The sequence below is a fragment of the Schistosoma haematobium genome, chromosome 5 (genome assembly GCF_000699445.3).
Source record: "Schistosoma haematobium chromosome 5, whole genome shotgun sequence".
NCBI lineage: Eukaryota > Metazoa > Platyhelminthes > Trematoda > Strigeidida > Schistosomatidae > Schistosoma > Schistosoma haematobium.
The window spans coordinates 19100422-19121424 of record NC_067200.1 but is presented as its reverse complement, the minus strand read 5'-3'; the positions used below and the strand labels follow the sequence as shown (position 1 = coordinate 19121424).

The 21003-nt window shown below is 34.1% G+C and overlaps 1 protein-coding gene across 1 annotated transcript; it reads right to left on the bottom strand.

The window, feature by feature from the left end:
* Positions 1–15064: 15064 nt before the first annotated feature.
* Positions 15065–18578, bottom strand: LAMC1_11 (Laminin subunit gamma-1). The gene has a single exon (XM_051208386.1). The coding sequence runs from the start codon at positions 17013–17015 to the stop codon at positions 16677–16679; it is 339 nt and encodes a 112-aa protein (XP_051065105.1). The 5' UTR covers positions 17016–18578; the 3' UTR covers positions 15065–16676.
* Positions 18579–21003: the final 2425 nt, after the last annotated feature.

The following is a 21003-nucleotide window of genomic DNA, read 5'->3' as shown; positions in this document are numbered from 1 at the left end:
TTCTTTTCCGTATGAGTTCTGAGGATCTAACGTCTCCAACAGAACCTCAATTGTAACATGAAAAATGTCGCTTTCTAATAATACATTGACATGACTGCCAATTATAGACACATATAGAATAAGCATGAATGAAATTTTTATTTTATAAATGAATACTACTTTTCTAAATAGAAAACAGAGTGAAAACAAATAGTTTGTGTGTCAATCCATAGAAGATCTTGCATCAGCTATGAATACACACTGTAACAATTAACCGACTATTTTCAAAGGTTTGTAGTGATCGTTTTCTTATAAAGTGATCTAGTTTTCATATACTTATTTTATCAACCTACAGGACTATCATGAATAATAATGATGCGTTTAGACTCGACTAAGTAGTATGTCTCATGTATATTTTCCTATGAGACTGTTTTCATTCACCTTGATGACACAGTCCAGAACGCATTCTGTGTATCGTTTTATACAAATTGCTGTGAAAGATATACTAATCGATATCTAACATTCTGGATAGGTGCATTTGACTGTTGACCAAACTGAAAAGAAAATATTGAAGTCAGTGATAATCCTGAAAGAACATGTACTGAGTCCATTCGTCAAATAAATTAAGTGAAGATCATTCAGTGAAGAAAATGTTCTTCTTGACGATATCGATTTGTGAAGCTGTACAATCTTATTGATGGTTAATTTATTCAGCATGTAGTAATCCGTTGTAAAACAGATGAGTCGTACAAAATTTTCAAAGATAATCAAACATCTTGAATTGACGGTCAATGGAAATGAAATGGAACTGGATAAATAGGATTCTGTGTAGTTGTGTGCTCCAACTGGGGAGAAGAATTTATTCCGTTCTCTATCCTCAAGAGCAGGAGAATATGCACTGATGACACAACCCGTGATGAATTGAACATAGTCGGACGAACACTTCTGAAGAATGGCCTACAAACCATGTCAACTTCTGTTGTGAAATATCAGCTCACTGAAGTCAATGTTGTACGTTGGCTCAACTTCGTTGATTGGTTAAAGTTAGAGATTAACACCGTTGGATACCGGCTAGCTCAGTGGTCTAGTTGGTTAGGCGCCTGGTGCGAGGCTGATGGGTCCTGGGTTCGAATCTCGGGAGGAACGGAGTCCTGGTTGTTCAATGCTGAGGAATCCTTTACTGGGAAGGAATGGCCGCCCAGTACTTCTAGATTTTCCATTATGGTCCAGCTTCAATCAAATCATGATTTCAATCAGTGAAATTTCTAAAATCTCCACAAAACCCCTTCTGAAAATGAAATATTTACTGTATCGTTCTCAGATTTCACATACATTCGATTGTGTCCACTCGTATTCACATTCACTAATTCAATAATATTGTAAAAATTCCTGTATTTCGCAATAAACTACTATATACTTAGTAAATCCACTATAAATACCATTGTACAGCTTCACAAATTGATATTGTCAAGAAAACCGTTTTCTTCACTGAAACATCCACATTCATTTTAATGCTCATTACTGATAATCACAATGACAGTGATGAGTAATTTCAGATCTATGATGATTATCATAGATTGTTTGTTGGTCAACTTTTTTGCATTTTGTCTTCTCTATTTTGATCAACTGGACAATTAGCATTACCATTTTTATTTTACTAGACACCATTATGTGTTTGACAACAACCTATAAGTATCGTTGAAGTGATTTGGAAAAAACATCATTGTCTAACAGGAACATATCCTTGATAAACTGTATTTGTTTTACTTGAACATATAGTGTTCTTCTTTCATCCCCTCGAAACTGTTTACTCTAAGGACTGCAATTTGATAATTCAGTCATGAATATGTGTTTGTATATGAATGGAAGAAAGTTAGAGGTGGTCAAACCAAAACCTGGCATCAGTGCTTGAAGTCACCAATTTCTAATCTGAGCCATGTTGGTAGATGCAGACTACTTGGTTGAGGTCCGCGTGACTATCGTAACCAATGGTTGAATACTCTTGGTGACATGGCTCAGAATCGATCACAATGTCGTTGGTGAATACATTCTTTGTCTTCCCTTAAACTAAGAGATTAAAATTGCTTCATATCTTTCTTTCTACGAACTAATTCTTTTTTCTTGTACTATATCCCTATATGCAATCTTTCTTTAATATAGTACCACCACAGAATTAACTACTATTATGAATCCAGTGCCCATCTTGTTGTGTTAATGAGGTATGGCAACTTGGATCGATGCGCATATGTGCCTGGGCCTACGTTGTAGCATTATTTTTTATGCATTACATCTATTATATGACTATATCTAATCTAATATGTAAATTCACATATGAAATATATCTCTCACGGTTACAATAATGATGATAATGGTGAATATGATCTGAGAGTGTCATTTTGAAAACAACGCCGATTCATTGACCTCAGCTGTTGTTTGTAGCGATGTCAATTATTGTACTTACTTGTTGTTGATCATTATATTTTATATTATGAATCAATTAATATGATATTCTCTATTGAATAATGAGCCTGATATATATTTTAAATACAGTAAGGAATTTGGCTGAATAATGATGTTTTCATATGATTGACAATCACATACTCACACGGAACAAAGTTGAATGGAATTTTCATTTTATTACTACTACTGTGGTGCGTGCTACTTATATTGATGTAAGTAGTATATGACACTAGTCAAAAACGGAATGTCTGGCAGCAGAAGATGAGGAAAGATCAAAAAAGAGAGAGTGAGCACACAATACAATTTGTAAGAAAACGCATAAACAATGAAATGTAAGACAATGGATTGATGATTACAACAGGAACAATCCGGTTTGGTATAATGTATTGATATTTTGCAAATTAACGATTTACTATAGTGCTTTCCTATTTTACCGAGTAACTCTGTAGTTTCGTGCTAATTACATTCGTTTGTCTTCACCCGTGTTCGGTTCACTGCAATGATACTATTGCTTTTTTAAAGAGAAAATGGAGTGTAAATATATAGTTTATTCGTCAATTCATAGAAGGTTTTGATTCAGCTATGAATAAACACTACAAATATTTACCATCTTATTTCAAATGAGTTTAGTGACCGTTTTCAAATGTTTTCATACGTTTTCTTCTATCTAAAGAACTACTATTACTAAACTTGATGTATATTGACTATAAAACTGTTGTCAATCATCCTTGATGACAAAGTCTATATTATGTTCTGTGTATCGTTTTATATCAATTACTGTCACAGATACACTAAACGATGGCCAATGACCTGGAGAGATAGATAGTTGGTGATGAGATTTGTTGATTGATTTAGACAATGTTTGTTGTTTGCAATCTGTCGGCAGAAATTCGTGAAGACAGGTTTCATGGTGGTTGGTATAAGTTATTGTAGTTTACCCTCACTTTTGAAGAAACAAAAAATACTCCTCGTGTGATCCAAACCCATATCACTCAACTTTGCTGAATAAGAAGCGGATATAATCCACACTTGCTGCTAGATGACTCAGCTTCTAATTTAATAACAGATTATATATTATGATCAAAAATTATCGATAGTATTAAGAGTGAGTGGGACAATATCTATGAGCAATTAAGCGACACGCGTTTCTGTGTGGAGTCGTTTGCTGGCTCTTTATCAAAGCACGATGATCTAAGGCAAGAACTAAAGAAACCCCCACCTCTCAAACTGCCATTGTTGAAGGATATGATTCCTGTAGAACTTGAAGACACTATTTAAGTTGAATCTGTTATCAAATATATTGCTAGCGAAATTGCTAAGTGAATGATCCCTTGAAATAACGTGATTATTTATAACATATTTGACAAAATCGCCCCTAAATCAATAAGGAACTCGATTTTGAGAACCTTCAAGAAAGTCCAGGTCAATTTATTTCCCTCAATAAAAAGAACAAGGAATACTTGTGCCCTATCTTGTTCACATTCCATTCTCATTCATTTACTGAACAGCTGAAGGAATCTGAAGGTTGATATATATACAGAACCGTCTGGTTCCAGACCTAAAAACAAAAATATTACAATCGTTTTACCACGCAAAAATATACTTCCCGATACAATGTTTTGCCCTACTAATCCTAGTTATATGGGCACACTTCGTCCAAACGTCGCATAAGATGGCCAACACTGCCGTAGTGTAAGCAGGCCTAATATTGGGCAGACCCTTCTAGAGAGAAGCTTCTTTGCTGATTCCAACATAAATTTATCCTTTATGCGCACGCTACTAAGAATAAACATGCAGTGTTCTAAGAGAAGTAGAACACAAAATTTGTACATCATAATACGTGATTCGTTGTTATAAAAGTTTCCACCTATCCGTAAGAGGTTAAGACTTGGAGGTCTTTTTCGATACCTGTTCCGTAAGCGACAAATCCTAGGAGTCCACCCCTGTATGTAACATAGATTTTGTTCTAGTATGGAACAGCTTGGTAGTGGGTATCCATCTTTTTGTAATCCTAAATCGAACCCCAAACTTCTATCTCGTTCACGAACACTGAACCTTTATACCATTGAGTTGGCACCCTACAATGTTTATGTCTAACTTCAATCAATCTATAAACTTCAGCAAACATTCATCGATTGCTTGAGGTAGATAACCATCTCATACTCAACACAGATTGACTTTTACTGATCACGGGTTTTCTCCAGAACTCTAAGAGTACAATCTTGATGTTAGTCACGAACTAATTATCTATAATATAAGTCTTCTTTTTACGACTGATATTTTGGTTCTTATATATTCTTGACGTATGATTAACAACTTTTGACGAATTCATTCATAGGTAAATACACAGTGGAATTTTCAATAGTTTATGTAATCATATTAACATCTTAAACTTAACAAATCATGAATTGATTTTACCTAGATCACTACTAAAACCAAAGTGTCACTAAAAGAGCGGTTTTATCACAGTCTGATACTTCACGGCAATGTAAATCCATGACGCCACAGGTTGGATCAAAACTCAAAACGTTTGATCTTGCGCACGATCTATCAGTCTTCAGATCATTTAATTGATATCCAACAGTGTTAATGTCTAAATTTAATCAATTCTCTATGTCTTTAACAAACTTCAAACTTTCTATTTGTTTAGTGAAAACAGAACATTTGTTGACATGGAATTCATATAACAACCTAACATAGAATTAGCTTTAGTTAAAACCAATGAAACATCATGTTTACATTAACGTGTAACATACTTCAAGTTGTCTGAGTAAACTACAATAAATAGGTATATAATAGAATGTAAATTCAATGAAGTAACTTAATAAAATGTTGATTAGTTTATTCATAATTGGGTTACTTTTTATTGATCACAATGATTCGAAACCATTTAACAACAATGAAACGACTACAGGTAAGGTGGAATTGTTATCTTTGATGTTTTATAGTATCAAACTTGTCTTCTGTTCATAAATATGACCAGTAAGAAGTTTATTTGTATCTTTGCATAAATCATACTGAATATGTTTACCGTACTTTGAATTTTCCAGTATTGAAACCAACAGGTTCATCCAATATGACCAGACTCAATAAGTAAGTTTACTCTGAATGAATCTGTTGAAATATAAGTTTATTCATTTAATAGGCTGGTTGATGAGTCGAATAAACTAGAACTCCATGAAAAAATTTGGATCACTGGACGGCCGTTTCATCCTCAGTGATACTTACTCACGATCTTGCTCCGCGGTATTTGAATCTAAGAACTTTGGGTCCTTACGTGAGTCATTAACCTCTAGACCACTGAGCTTGTCGCCATCCAACAGTGTTAATGTCTAACTTCAACCAATCCACGAAATTGATCCATCATCCATCATCGTCTTTAGTGATTTACAATCTCCTAACAGACCCAGTTGAACTCCATTGATCAGCGATTCTCACCGAAACTCTAGGAAATAACTCTTGAAGTCAGTCACCATTGAGCACATGATCATTATTATCAGAAAGCGTTTTGTGGACCTTTTAGTACTTTTATCGCTGAATTCATAATTTAATTGAACCTAGATTACCATGGTAAATCTAGAAGCACTGGACTCATGAATTCAATTATTAAGTCATCGAAATCTCCATAAAACCCCCTTCTGATAACAAATTTATTCACAGAGTAGATGAATTCCGTAGATTATGAGTTCATGTACAACACTTTCAGGTACCACAGATATTTTTATGTATTTTTAGCTCCAAGAAGATAACTGGTAATAATTCATCCTACTATTTGTTGTATCTATATTTCAGGGGTCAGTTATGGTTGTAAGTACTTGTATTTTTACGTTATGTATGTTGTGTATATTATAATTTATGACATTGTATTTTACTGATGTTGCTCAACCGTCGAACAATGTCATTAGTGAGTAATTGCCTCACAACAGACACGGATGGACTCCACTGGTTTCGACGTCTTACTAGAACTTCAGGTAATCCATTTTGAAACTAGTCCTTAATGAGTACATGTAAACTATCAGTTCATGGTTGTGGAGATTGTTAAGTTGTTGATTGAAATCATGATTTCATCAATGTTAGACTACCATCGCAAACCTAGAATGACTAGACTGCTGTTTCATCCTATTATGGGACTCTACAGCATGTCACATCCTAGATTTTAGTCTCGTGTAAAGGATCGTAAATGTACACTGATCAAGAATACCATACTCGGATTAAAAGCACAACAATCTCCACAAATCCTCATTCTGATAACTAAAAAGCATTAAAGTTGATATTAACACAGTTATGATTTCAAAGACAATCTTATCAATATTGTTAAATGATATATATTTAATCTTGAATGAATGTTTCAACATGGATCTCAAAAATGTGTCATTATTACATTTTAGGGATTATTTATTTTCAATAATGGATAAAGCAGAATTTTTAGGTAAGTAAATGCTTATTTTTTTAAAGTATCAGCCATGCAGTAGTAGTAGGTCGTTTAATGTTCTAATTGTACTGTGATGTGACCTACTTATATTCACATAAGTAGTATATAATGATAATGTCGGATAAAATGTATTTCAGTAAAACATCGAGAAGGAAAGCACGTATACGAAACGTAATTGATGTGCTTTTGTGTCCAAATACATTCGATTTTCCCCACTCGTGTTCTTGTACACTAGAGCACTATTATTGTTAATGTATGTCTACAGAACAAATCGGCAGTTAGGTTTGGATTTCTTTATGGTTATCCCTATGTTGGGCCACATAGGTTATTCTAGTCTCTGAACAGATCAACTTATTCATTCATGTCAAGCCATATTTTTGCCTTATCATTGATTAGCTTATTAACCTTATCTGTTTTTATATGATCGTATGTGTATTAATTGCTTATCCTGTTCACTACGTGTCTTTAACTGATTTATGTTTGAATATAAATGGAGAGAGCTTACTTGCCTGCTCCATTGTGAGTCATTTTGTTTTGCATCACCTTTCGATCAACAATTGCACGAAATAATCGTATTCAAAGTTCCATTCTCGTATTTAACCTATTTAATTGCGTTATTCACCAACCTGATTTAAGTCGATGATTATGTATCCAGGTAGCGAGGATATGTATATTTCGACAGTCATCAACATACAATCAAATAGGAGTCAGATAATCAAAAGCCACAAAAATTCAAAGTTTTCATGATAAATGGTTTTAGGCATAAACTAAAATTCGAAGTTAGTTGTGCTTTGTCAAAGTTAGTTCAATTTACCCATAAGATTAATAATCATTAAGAATAATAGGCACCATGTCCAATTTTAGCAGAGATTCTTCAGGTGAATGATCAAGATATTGTTATCTAATCAATTCAGTGTGTTTTTTGGTAACAACGGACATATCCCATTCTCATGGTAAACAATATACTCGATAAAGTGGAAGTAAAATCTTTGTATTATATCCGAATGAGACGGATGAATGTTAACTGCTGGAATCTATTTATGGACTAATACTATGCATATATTTTCACTATATAATAGTCAAGTAACTAAACTATTCATATTCATATTCCTTTTATCATGAGCTTTGTTTTGATCTATGAACTATTATATTATACGATTTACCATCCTTGAGTTATGCCCAGTCTATTCATTACAGTCTTCCACATTCACAGTCACTTTTCGCTAATTCTTGTACAAATGTTGTTTCCTATTTTATGATGTGACGCGGTCGGTTTGATTGGTATATAAACCCCGTATTTTTGAAATACATGATTCATATTGCAGAGGATGAGATTGGTGTTCTGGACTTAACAGTCAAAGCTAGATAGGAAGAAGGTCCGAGAAGGACAGTAGACTGCTCTTACGGGTATATACATCATTTGTCTGGCCGATAAGTCATTCTATTCTAATTGGCGCTGTCATTACGTTATATTTTAATAGGGTAGAAGATTAGAAATGATAACACTTTGTTTCCTGATCCCACAAACAATAACTCGGTTATCCACTGTTTATCATTTAAATACGACAAAATCAATAAAGGTAGATGATTTAAAAGATTCATTATTGTTTCTATGTTTCAAAATTCAATGAATATCTTCGATCAATTTGGTAACTATTCAAAAATCAATGTATTGAAATGCCCTTTGAATAATGTATACCAATCATTGAGCTTCATTGACAAATAGCTTTAACTAGTTTGTTTTTACTTTGATATTGTTTACCATAATAAAGTATATATACATAATGTATGAATTCCATTGAAATTGTCTTTCATTTCCATAAAACAAAGATCCCAAGAGTAAGTATAAACTAATGTGTTAATACTACTTATATCGAATTGTGATCTCACTATATGAATGAATATGATGATATTTAATTTACATTGTATGTTCCATATATCTAAAGATGATCCTGATCTATATATGAACGTTAAAAAGAACAATCTCTGAAGAAGTGACTTACACTAAGTCACGAAACGTCAGAAAATCTAATTTTATACTCATTGGGATATTACAAATATGCTTATTTATTTATAGGCAAAAAGAACATTTCAAAATACGTGTATAACGTTTAAATGAACTGTGACTAGTGAAGGAATCGAAGATATGTAGTTCATCCTATAAATGAAACTATCATCTGTATCCAGTATAGTTCAATGGATGAAGTTAAAGGTAATGAATTCAAATCTCATAATGAACTTTCAATTGGGTATGGATACATTCATATGAAAAATACTAGATAGACCGAAACGATCAATCTGGATTTCATTACTCTAATGCGAGTTAAATAGATAATTATATGTGAGTATCGGTTACATGTATGTTTCGATAACATGTAGTAAATGATCCACTTGGATAATGCAATGAGAAGACGTAGTTTATCAGAATTATGTGATATATTTGCGCAATACATTTCGAACAATCTGATCACACATATACTTGTTAAGAACATTTATATATGAAAAATTAAAAGGTCAACTAGACAGGTTAAGGGTAAGTCATAACAAAGGAAAAAATATTAAAGTACACAAAAACAAATGTGATTACCACTCTGGACAGTAAATCAGTACTACCAGGGTAGGTTAAGTGTAAGTACAAATTGTTTTTGAACACATAAAGGGTTTCATTTTCATAGCCAAGGCTTCAATAAACCTAGTATACGTTTGAAGGCTTTTGTACAACACAACAAATGATGATTTGATATCAACCTTATGACCCGTCTCAATCAAATGTTTCGCAATGGATGATGATGTCTGTCTATCCTGTGGTCTTATTTCACCATTGGAATTCATCTGATTTTGCAACCATTTGGTATATGTTCACCCACCCTTAATTACAAATCACGATTGCTCCTCACGTACGTGTTTCACACATACATGTAATTTATAGACACAATGGGATGTGACACAATCGTTCATGCTGTTTGCTTTTGGTGAAACATAGACCTTGTCTTTTCGATAATGACAAGTTGGGCTGCATAAAATGTCCGGTTGATAGCTAATTTAAGTCTCTGTTTCAACATGAGACTATTTGTGTCACCTCTGAATGGTAGCGTAATATAAACTCGCTTTTTGGGTGCCAGAAGCATCATAGGTCTAGTCATATTGCAACCCTTCCAGCGGTTTATGAACTTCAAAGGGTAACCATTATTGAATAACGCATCAGTCAGGAGCTTCATCTCTACTTCAATAGTATCACTAGTACAAATACGATTGATTCTATTGAATAAGCTCTTTATTAAACCACGTTTATAATGAATAGGTAGTATCTATGAAAGTTAAGATATTGTCCTGTCCATGTTGGTTTTCTATAGCATGTTTGATGGAACTATCATCTTCCTAGTAATCAGGATGTCAAGAAACAACCAACTTCCTTTTCTTGACATCCTGATTACTAGGAGAGATGATGGTTCCATCAAACGTGCTACATATAGAAAACCAACATGGACAGGACAATATCTTAACTTTCATAGTCACTGCCCTATTCATTATAAACGTGGTTTAATAAAGAGCTTATTCAATAGAATCAATCGTATTTGTACTAGTGATACTATTGAAGTAGAGATGAAGCTCCTGACTGATGCGTTATTCAATAATGGTTACCCTTTGAAGTTCATAAACCGCTGGAAGGGTTGCAATATGACTAGACCTATGATGCTTCTGGCACCCAAAAAGCGAGTTTATATTACGCTACCATTCAGAGGTGACACAAATAGTCTCATGTTGAAACAGAGACTTAAATTAGCTATCAACCGGACATTTTATGCAGCCCAACTTGTCATTATCGAAAAGACAAGGTCTATGTTTCACCAAAAGCCCAAACAGCATGAAAACGATTGTGTCACATCCCATTGTGTCTATAAATTTACATGTATGTGTGGAAACACGTACGTAGGGAGGAGCAATCGTGATTTGCAATTAAGGGTGGGTGAACATATACCAAAATGGTTGCAAAATCAGATGAATTCCAATGGTGAAATAAGACCACAGGATAGACAGACATCATCATCCATTGCGAAACATTTGATTGAGACGGGTCATAAGGTTGATATCAAATCATCATTTGTTGTGTTGTACAAAAGCCTTCAAGGACGTATACTAAGGTTTATTGAAGCCTTGGCTATACGAAAATTGAAACCCCTTTATGTGTTCAAAAACAATTTGTACTTACACTTAACCTACCCTGGTAGTACTGATTTACTGTCCAGAGTGGTAATCACATTTGTTTTTGTGTACTTTAATATTTTTTCCTTTGTTATGACTTACCCTTAACCTGTCTAGTTGACCTTTTAATTTTTCATATATAAATGTTCTTAACAAGTATATGTGTGATCAGATTGTTCGAAATGTATTGCGCAAATATATCACATAATTCTGATAAACTACGTCTTCTCATTGCATTATCGAAATTTATCAAAGGGACTAATTGTTTTAAAGATCCACTTGGAATCAGATATCTGATCATTAAAAACCATCAAATGAATAAAGTAAGTGTATTAATAGAAGGATAGTGTTTATTTTATTATAGAAATTACCTACTAGAGTATTGACTGTTATCCCATGAAATATATTGAATGAAGTTATTATTACTTGTTAGAATAACAGTAACTTAGTCAATGAAGTTGAATGAACTCCATATTACACAATATTACTGAATAACAACATTGATCAAACTGTTATGTGGGTTGCTTATATCCACATAAGTAGTATATAACGGTGTTCAGGCATGGAATGTAGTTCAGTGGAAGATCGAGAGGGGAAGAACGGGAGTGGAGAAGATTTGTAGCTCAGGTGGATGATTTTGGTGGAGTTTTGTTCTCTGAGCTGGATGGTTTGGTCGTGGAGCTTTCATCGTTCTTCTGAACGACATCATCAGCACAAACTTCAGATAGAAGTGAAGTGTTCGAATTTCTCCATATGTGTTTCACAGCTTGTTCTGTGCACCTCGATGTTGATTGGTTCTTGTTGACCTTAAATTTATCATTGTTTACTTCTTTGTTTTGGTTATGTCTCCCATTGGTTTGATTTTTGTTCCTATATTTATGCATGATTTTCCTGATTGGTTGATAAATTGGATTGATTTCAATATGTTTGTTGATTGCTGATTGACCTGAGTGCCAAGCTTCTAAAAATTCTCTGGTGTTTTTAGAGTTTCCTCTGTCTAAGATTTCTACATTTTCCCAATCGAATGAATGTCCGTAGTTATCCACGTGTATTGATATAAGTGAAGAGATGATGTCGTTCAGAAGAACGGTGAAAGCTCCACGACCAAACCATCCAGCTCAGAGAACAAAACTCCACCAAAAAGAACGGGAGTGCAGCGCAATTGGTATGAAATGCATGAACTATGAAATCTGAGACATAGACTGATATTTGCAAAAGGAACAGTCAAGTTTGAGGCGATGGATTGATATTTCGCAAATTAACTATTTACGGTATGGTTTCCAGATGTTATTGAGATGCTCTGTAAGTGTGGGCTCAAATACATTCGATTGAACCCACTCGTGTTCTTGACCAGTGGAGCTAGTCCATGTTGGGTAGTGATAGGTATCTATCTCAGTACAATGGAAGATGGTCGCACGATTTCGTGGATTGGTTGATGTTAGATACTAACACAATTGGATGCCGGCTCAGTGGTAAAGTAGGTCCTGTTTTAGAATCTCGAGAGGTGGGATCGTGGATGCGCTCTGCTGAGTAGTCCCACAGTAGGACGAAATGGCCGTCCAGTACTTCTGGATTTCCAACAGTGGTCTAACATCTTTATCACAAAACGAGTTATTCTCCACTCCTTTTTAAATATTAATAGTTTTCTTAAATATATTTGCCGAACTATAAATTCAGCCATTTTTATTATGTTGGTCAAATGTCTAGAATGTTCCGATCAACGTAATATCATTTGGTAAGTTATAACTTTCTTAAAATGGTGTTGTGAAGACAGTTGAGATTTTGATTGAGATCATGAGTGGATTTGTTACGCTACCGTTGGAAACCTAGAAGCATGGAACGGCGTTTTGTGCTAGTATGAGACTCCTGAACAGTGAGCATCCACGATCTCTCATGTGAGATTCGAACACAGGACCTCCAGTGTCAGTCTTAACTCTTACATTGTAAAATTATACTTATTTGTAATGATAAGGAATATTACCTAAAAATGGCAACAAATATTCAAGTCCATATTAGCTTCATTTATAAATTGCTTGTCCCATTAATCATGAAACGAGAAAATTCATCAATGACATATGATTGTCATAATCCGTCAATCACTTAATATATATAAATATATTTATGGTGTGGTGTGTGCCACTGATGTCAGCAGATATAAGTAACATATATCATCAATCGAAAGTGAAATGTCTGGCAGTAGAAAGTTTAGGAGAAGAGAACGAGAACAGAGAATGACTGGTATGGAAACGAATTAGGAATGAAGTCTGAGGCCCTATAATTAGAAAATAGATTCAAGGTTTATTGTGAGAAATAATAACTTATAACCTATGCATAACATTTACAGATATTATCCGGAAGGGGTTTTGTGGAGATTGTAGTAATGTAGTAGTTAAACTCATGAGTCGATTAAAGTTAGACATTAACACCGTTGAATTCCGATCAGCTCAGTGATCTAGAAGTTAAGCATCCGCGCTCGAGACCGATAGGTCCTGGGTCACTTTGGTTTAGGATCGTGGATACACACTACTAAGAAGTCCCATACTAAGACGAAACAGCCATCCACTGCTTCAAGCTTTTCATATCATTAAAACATTGATACAATGGTGAATGATGTAATAATTTGAAAACGCCTTTTTCTATTTTATAAAAATCAGCAAATTTTCAAATTGATGTAAGTTATTTACATAGTAACAAAGAAAAAACTTATATTTATTGTTATGACCACTTCCAAAAGGTAAACTGTTCTGAAATGTTTTGTTTTGTTTAGCAAAGGAAATATGTATTGTAATGTATGCTACTTATATCTGTCGATATAAGTAGTATGTAACATCAATCAGAAATGGAAAACCTGGCAACAAAAGACTAAAAAGGTTGAGTTGAAGAGAATTGAAAGGGGAAAATAGGAAAGAATTGCGGACTGAAAGAATCGCATAGAATATGAAGGATAAATGATAGAAATTTGCAAATGAATTATGTAATTTTTATTTCTTATTGAAATCTTGAACCGATTGATGTTAGACCACTATTAAGAACTTGGAAGTACTGGATGAACGTTTCGTCCTATTTTCGGAGTCTCCAGTAGTGCGTATCCACGACTCCACTCGCAGGATTCGAATCCAGAACCTTCATTCTCGCTCACGAACAATTAACCTCTAGAGATTCAACTTCCAGGTTTTTAATGGTTGTCTAACATCAATAGGTTAATAATCTCAGTCAAAAGCATATTCATTGTCTTACTCCAGATGTTTTGAAGAGATCATTCATCTTAGAAATGTACTTTACACTACACTTGTATCTAATAGTGTAAATTACCCAATGCTGCCTTTTTTAAAGGTAACATTGTATTATAACATTCTTCTCAATACAATGATCCAATATGGGAATGAAGAACCTTTCATGAACCATTATGTTATTGTAATGTTTCTTTCTTATAATTATTATGATCAGTAAGAATTATGTCATGTTTGATCTTTCAGTGATTGGTTTGTCAGTTAATTACATTTGGATAAAACTATTTCATCATTACTCTTAATGTATTGTAATCAAATGAAGTGAATTCCTTTAATAATGATAATAATAACAGTGTTCTCTTAAATTCACTTGATGTTGTTTAACTTGTATCTTCCGATTGTTGTTAAGGACTACAATTGATCAGTCTCATGTTGGCATATGTGCATACTGTGAGGATTTCCTAGATATTCCCTTAAGTGACAAGCTTTATTTTAAGCAAAGATGGATAGTGGTGAGTGGTGGAGTCTAGTTTGATGCGCGTTTCGTCTTATTTGGGACTTGTCAGCTGGATGCACCTGCATCCCAGACCTACCGACATCCAGCTGATGAGTCTCAAATTGAACGAAACGCGCGTCAAACTGGATTCCTCTGCTCGCCACTATCCATCTTTGCCTAATAATGTTTTTTTCTTCAGTGAACACCTCATTGACAAAATGTAAATCAATCGTCTCAAAGTTTATAGTTCTTTTGTTTCCATAGCAACTATTCTTTGTTTTCATTCTCTTTTCTTTGATCTTGTTAAACTATTAAAGCCAGACGTTTCACTTTAGATTGATGATATATACTACCTATATCTGTTGAAATCAGTAGCATACACCGGACTAACAGTTTTTAAACTAAGTTTAATCACGTATTCAGAACGTGAAGTAAAGTTTATTTACATGCAAGATTCATTCACATTGTACACTTGTGTCTTTAAAACAGACACATCAAGCATTGTAGTTGTATATATGCTGTAATCTACGATATCATACGTACATTTATCCACGTAACTGATGGTTTATGAATGATTGTATTTATTTGATACAGCTATATTTAAACTTGTTTAATAGTGATTAGTGCTAGGTAGCAACTATACTCTTCGAGAAATATCTGAAGTTATAGTTTGAGGTTGCGGAAACGCTTGTATTTCAATGAAATCATGAATTGATCAGTATTAGTCATCCATTTTAAGCTCCAAGTAGGGAAAATTGCTTGTCTTCGATTACGCTATTAACCGTTATCAATCTTTTTGTTAAATGTTTGACTTGTTTTTCAAGAAAGTTTACTAACTTAACAGTGAAGTCAATTCACTTCCCTCAGTTCTTCCCATTTGTCTAAATAATTCGTGAAAATCTCATTGAAATTTTGAACAGATTACTGTAAGACATCGATCGTAAGCCTGAAAGCACGAGAAGACCGTTTCTTTCCGGTATGGAACATCTCACAAGTGCACATGCACGAGCCCCTGCACGAAACTCCAACCTAGGACCTACAGTTAAATTCATTATATACGTTGAATTCCAGTGAGTTTCGAAATTTATTCTAAAAATAATATGCCCTCCAGCTGAAATGACCTATACATGTTCAGTACTTCAAATTAACTACCTGAAACTAGTGACCATTCCTATTTTTCGATCTTCAGTTAAGAAAGGAATAAACAAAATAAAATTTGGTGAAACTATCACTTTATGGATGAACAAATCACATTTAAGATCACAGATCTAGAATTTTGGCGCGAAATTCATTCATTATAGCTGATGTCAATTTGTGATGAAAGCATTCAAAGTTTTCACATTTGGTTGCTTATTACAACAAGCAAGTAGAAAACTCAAGTTTAAACTTACATCTATGGTATTTTGTAACCTAGAATACTAATAATGAGTGTATTGTAAGCTAAATGTTTGGAGTAGTACTTATTTACTTACGCCTGTTACTCCTCGTGAAGGAGTATAGGCCGCTCACCAGCATTCTCTAACCAACCCTGTCCTGGGAAATCCTTTCCAGCTCTTTCCAGTTTTCATTCATTCTTTTCATATCTGCTTTTATTTGTCGACGTAATGTGTTCATTGGCCTTCCACTTTTCCGCTTCCCATCAGGATTCCAAGTTAGCGCTTGCCTCGTGATACAGTTTGATTATTTCCATAATGTATGTCCTATCCATTTCCATCGTCTTTTCCTAATTTCCTCCTCAGCAGGAGGCGGGTTCGTTACCTCCCAGAGAAGGTTGTTACTGATGGTATCTGGCCAATGGATGTTGAGTATCTCGCGTAGACAACCATTTATAAATACTTGTACATTCTTGATGACGGTTGTAGTAGTTCTCCAAGTTTCAGCTCCATGCAGTAGAACTGCCTTGACGTTCGTATTGAAGATTCTCACTTTGATATTGGTTGACAGACAGTTGTTTTGAGTTCCACATATTCTTCAATTGTAGGAATGCGGCCCTTGCTTTGCCAATCCTCGCCTTTACGTCTGCATCTGAACCTCCATGTCTATCGACGATGCTTCCCAGATATGTGAAGGATTCTACATCTTCCAGAGTTTCGCCATCAAGAATGATTGGATTGCTGTTCTCCGTTTTGAATTTGAGGACCTTGGTTTTCTCCTTGTGTGTGCTGGGGCCTACTGATGCAGAGACTGCTGCTACAACGGCTGTCTTTATCTGCATCTGTTCGTGTGCATGGGCTAGGAGGGCTAGGTCATCTGCGAAGTCCAAATTGTCTCACTGATTCTGAGCTGTCCATTGTATTCCGTGTTTTCCCTCAGATGTCGAGATTTTTATGACCCAGCTACACTGGCTGTCTTTACCTGTATTTGTTCATGTGTATGCGAAGAGCTACAGGCGGAGTTGTTTGGAGTAGTATACGATATCAATTCTGTAGAAAACTATTGAAGTTGTGAATGTTTCAAACATTTTGCAACGATTACTATATATTTACTTTCCATTGTTATAATGGTTGATACTGTTATCAAGTCCATACAGGTTATTTTATTTTTTCCTTCTTGCTTCATTCTCCACAAGCCACATTTTGACTTTGTTAATTATTGGCTTATTAACCCTGACTGTTTTTTTTTGTGCACGTCTGTAAGTAACTACTTATCCTATTTATCACGTATCTGTAATTTATTTTTTCGATTATATGCATTGAGTCACTTGCCTTTTACACTCCATGTCATCTGATTTCGTTTCACAACGTTCGTCTGATTGTCTGTCTAGGTCAACGATTGTATGAAATACATGTTTTCGTAATCTATTCTCATATGTGACTTATTTTTAATTCTGTTATTCACAAACGCGATTTAAGTCGATGATTGTATACAAGGGTCGGTGGTTTGTATATTTTGACAGCAACAATTTATACGACCCAATAATGAGACAGACGACGAACCTAAAGCGGCAAACTACGCAAATGTGAATAACCTTCGGCACTCCATAATTTCGACGAACCAACTCATCGCAGCTTAATAAATCGATAGCCTCATTGATAATATTATCATACCAGTACTAAATTGTCATGCAATATTTCGCATAAAATTTACAACGAACACCATTTCGATGTTTGCCGAATGCGTTTTACAGCAATCATCATTCAAATTTGAATGAATGATTTTGTGGTGTGCTACTGATGTCGACAGATATAAATAATATGTATCACTAGAAGAAAGTGAGATACCTGACGGTAGAATGTTAAGCAGATCGAAGAAAAGACAATGAGAACAATGAATCATTGTTGTGGAAATAAAGGAACTATGAAGTTTGAGACGATTGATTAAGATTTTGCAAATGAAGTGCTCATTGTATGGTTCTCAGATTATACTAAGAGGTTCTGTAATTTCGTATTCAAATAAATTCGATTGTCTCCACTATGTGTTCTCGTTCACTACAGCTTCACAATAAATAAAAAATTGTCAAACATAAATGACTCACTGAATTCATCCCATACATTCGACTCCTAAGTACTATGAAATTATACTTTCACAATTGTATTAAGATTACTATGAAGTAGTTTTTTAATGATGGAGAAAAATCACCAACGTGTTTGTCTGAGAATCCTTAAAGACAAATGATCAGACAATTCGACACGTTCAATCAAAGTCACACTTACAATCATGAAACGTTTCTGTTGAAATGTATACATCAATCCATCTAGACGTACATGAACAGGATGTATTTATACTCGTTAGCCTGATATACTGATTTGATCATGATCATAGTCTTAGGATTATTGATTTTCATTAAGTAACTTGATGAACATCTACTTCAAATGAATCCTCATAACATTATTTATAACAGCATCTAGCATATTAATAATCGTTCAGTACATAAATATTTATGATCCTGTTTAATTTAACTTATCATTCTTGCCTTGAAAGAAACTTGTCACTGATGATTGGAACAATAATATGTTCAAATCATCCTTGAATCCAATCACTGAGCTTTGTACAGAACGAAATCCGCCTTTCTTTTCTCAATCTCTAATTAACCTGATCTAGGAATGAGATGGTAAACTGGACTATAATGAAATACATATTTATGCATAATGTACTTGATGTTCGAAATACAATTCAACAATATAAGAATGAGTATTTAAGGAGAGGAAAACTGAAGATAAAACACATGATGATATGTCCATGATAATTAAATGATGTTCATCAGTTTCTAACTGAAAAACCAGCCCCTAAAAAAGAAATTGTATAATCATTATTGAGACTTGGACTATGTATTGCACATTTATAAATCATCTAAGTGTATTGTAGTCAATAGTTACATTTACATTTCCGCTTATCTAGTCAGTCGATTACTTCACGTATGTCTTTTGATATATCGTAGATCTTTTTTCTTTCATCATGACTAAACTATAGTACACTTGACATATTCATAGCATGATGAAGTGATAATTTCGTTGTATGAAACTTGACATTTTTCATATAATTCAGTAAAAACAATAGAGAACTAAACAAACTCTCCATCATTGATCACACTAATTTAAATAATAATTCCCGCTTCATTTTGATTGGTTAACATATTCAAGGTCAAAATTGTGGTGAACAAATGAGGCTATCCTAACTCATTATTGATATTCATTACACAGTATTCATGTGTGTATAAGAAAGGTAGAAATAACATACTAATCCACAAAAAAATAAGAAACAGTGTAAAGCTTCCCAATTGTCAGGTTTTTACATAATATTGAGAATAAAGTTTTAATATACCAGGAAGCATCTTTCACACACATACAATCAGATTACATGTATCATCTAATATTGTACATTGTTTGAAGATACGAATAAAGAGTGGTACATCCTACCGTCTGTTATATATATATATTGTTCATTTGTATTGTACAGTATTATTGTTTCTGAAGTATAGAATATAAATTACTACAATCTCCACAAATCCCCATTCTAATAATAAACATCATGACTTCAAGATGTATTTCCTGGAGTTCTGGTGAGAAGCTGTGACCAATGGTGTAGATCCAATTCTGTTGTGAGGCAGTTAATCACTGAAGGTAATGGTGGATAGTCGTAATATATCATGGATTAGTTGAAGTTAGACATGAACACCTTCAGATGATGGTTCAATGGCCTACAGGTTAATCGTTCACGAACGAGATCACAAGTCGTATGTTCGGATCCCTATGGTGCGGGATCGTGCATACGTACTACATAGGAGTTTCATACTGGGATGAAACGACTGTTCAATATATCTAGGTTTCCAATAATGATGTATCTTTAATCGACTCATTAATTCAACTATGAAATGTGTATTTAACGTTTAGAATCACAGCACTACAATAAACAACATCGTATAGACAACTTATTACATATTGTTTACTCTATACAAATCTAAAGATTATAAGCATGTTTAAATATTCATCAATTCATGTTTACTCTACTCAAATATCAATAATAATTCATACAAATCATTAATTATACAAATAACTTACAAGAAAGTTGAGATTGAGCTGAGTATTATTAATCATACAATGTGATAAAGTTGGATTCCAAACATTATGAACATAATTTTGGTTACCTTTTATTTGAGATTCTCTTTAGAGTACTAGTATGGATCTTTATAAATCTATACAAGTGATTATCATGTGATCATTAGTGATTAGCTTCAAGAAGGAATTTTCAAAGTTCTAGTGAGAGGCCATAATCAATGCAGTTCAACAGTGTCTGTTATGAGTCAGTTACTCACTGAAGACAATGAAAGATGGTCGCATAATCTTGTGGATTGGTTGAAGTTGGACATTAGATGTTGGCCCATTAATGTAGAGGATAAGTGTTCGTCAGTAAGACTAAAAGACCTGGATTAGTTTGCCGAGTGCTAGATCGTGGATACGCATTTCTGAGGAGTTGCATACTGGGACGAAACGATCGTCCAGTGAATCCAAGTTTTTAATGGTAGTCTATCTATGATCGGTTTGCAATCTCAATATTGACTAATTTTTTTCTTAGTTTCTCAAAACTTAACGATAGTATATTATGAACAACAATGATTATAATGCATTGAATTTATTGAGCACTGACTTTAAGTTGATTTTCCAGAAAGTCAATGTTATCAGTTGATTATTTCAATCGATGTAGATAAACTAGGCGTCTAAGCAATAATACATTAGTCAGAATCTAGGTATCTTGAACAAGAAATT

Bases quoted from the DNA above. Each gene is read 5' to 3' on its own strand.
- LAMC1_11 (XM_051208386.1), bottom strand. From the start codon at position 17,015: ATGCAGATAAAGACAGCCGTTGTAGCAGCAGTCTCTGCATCAGTAGGC.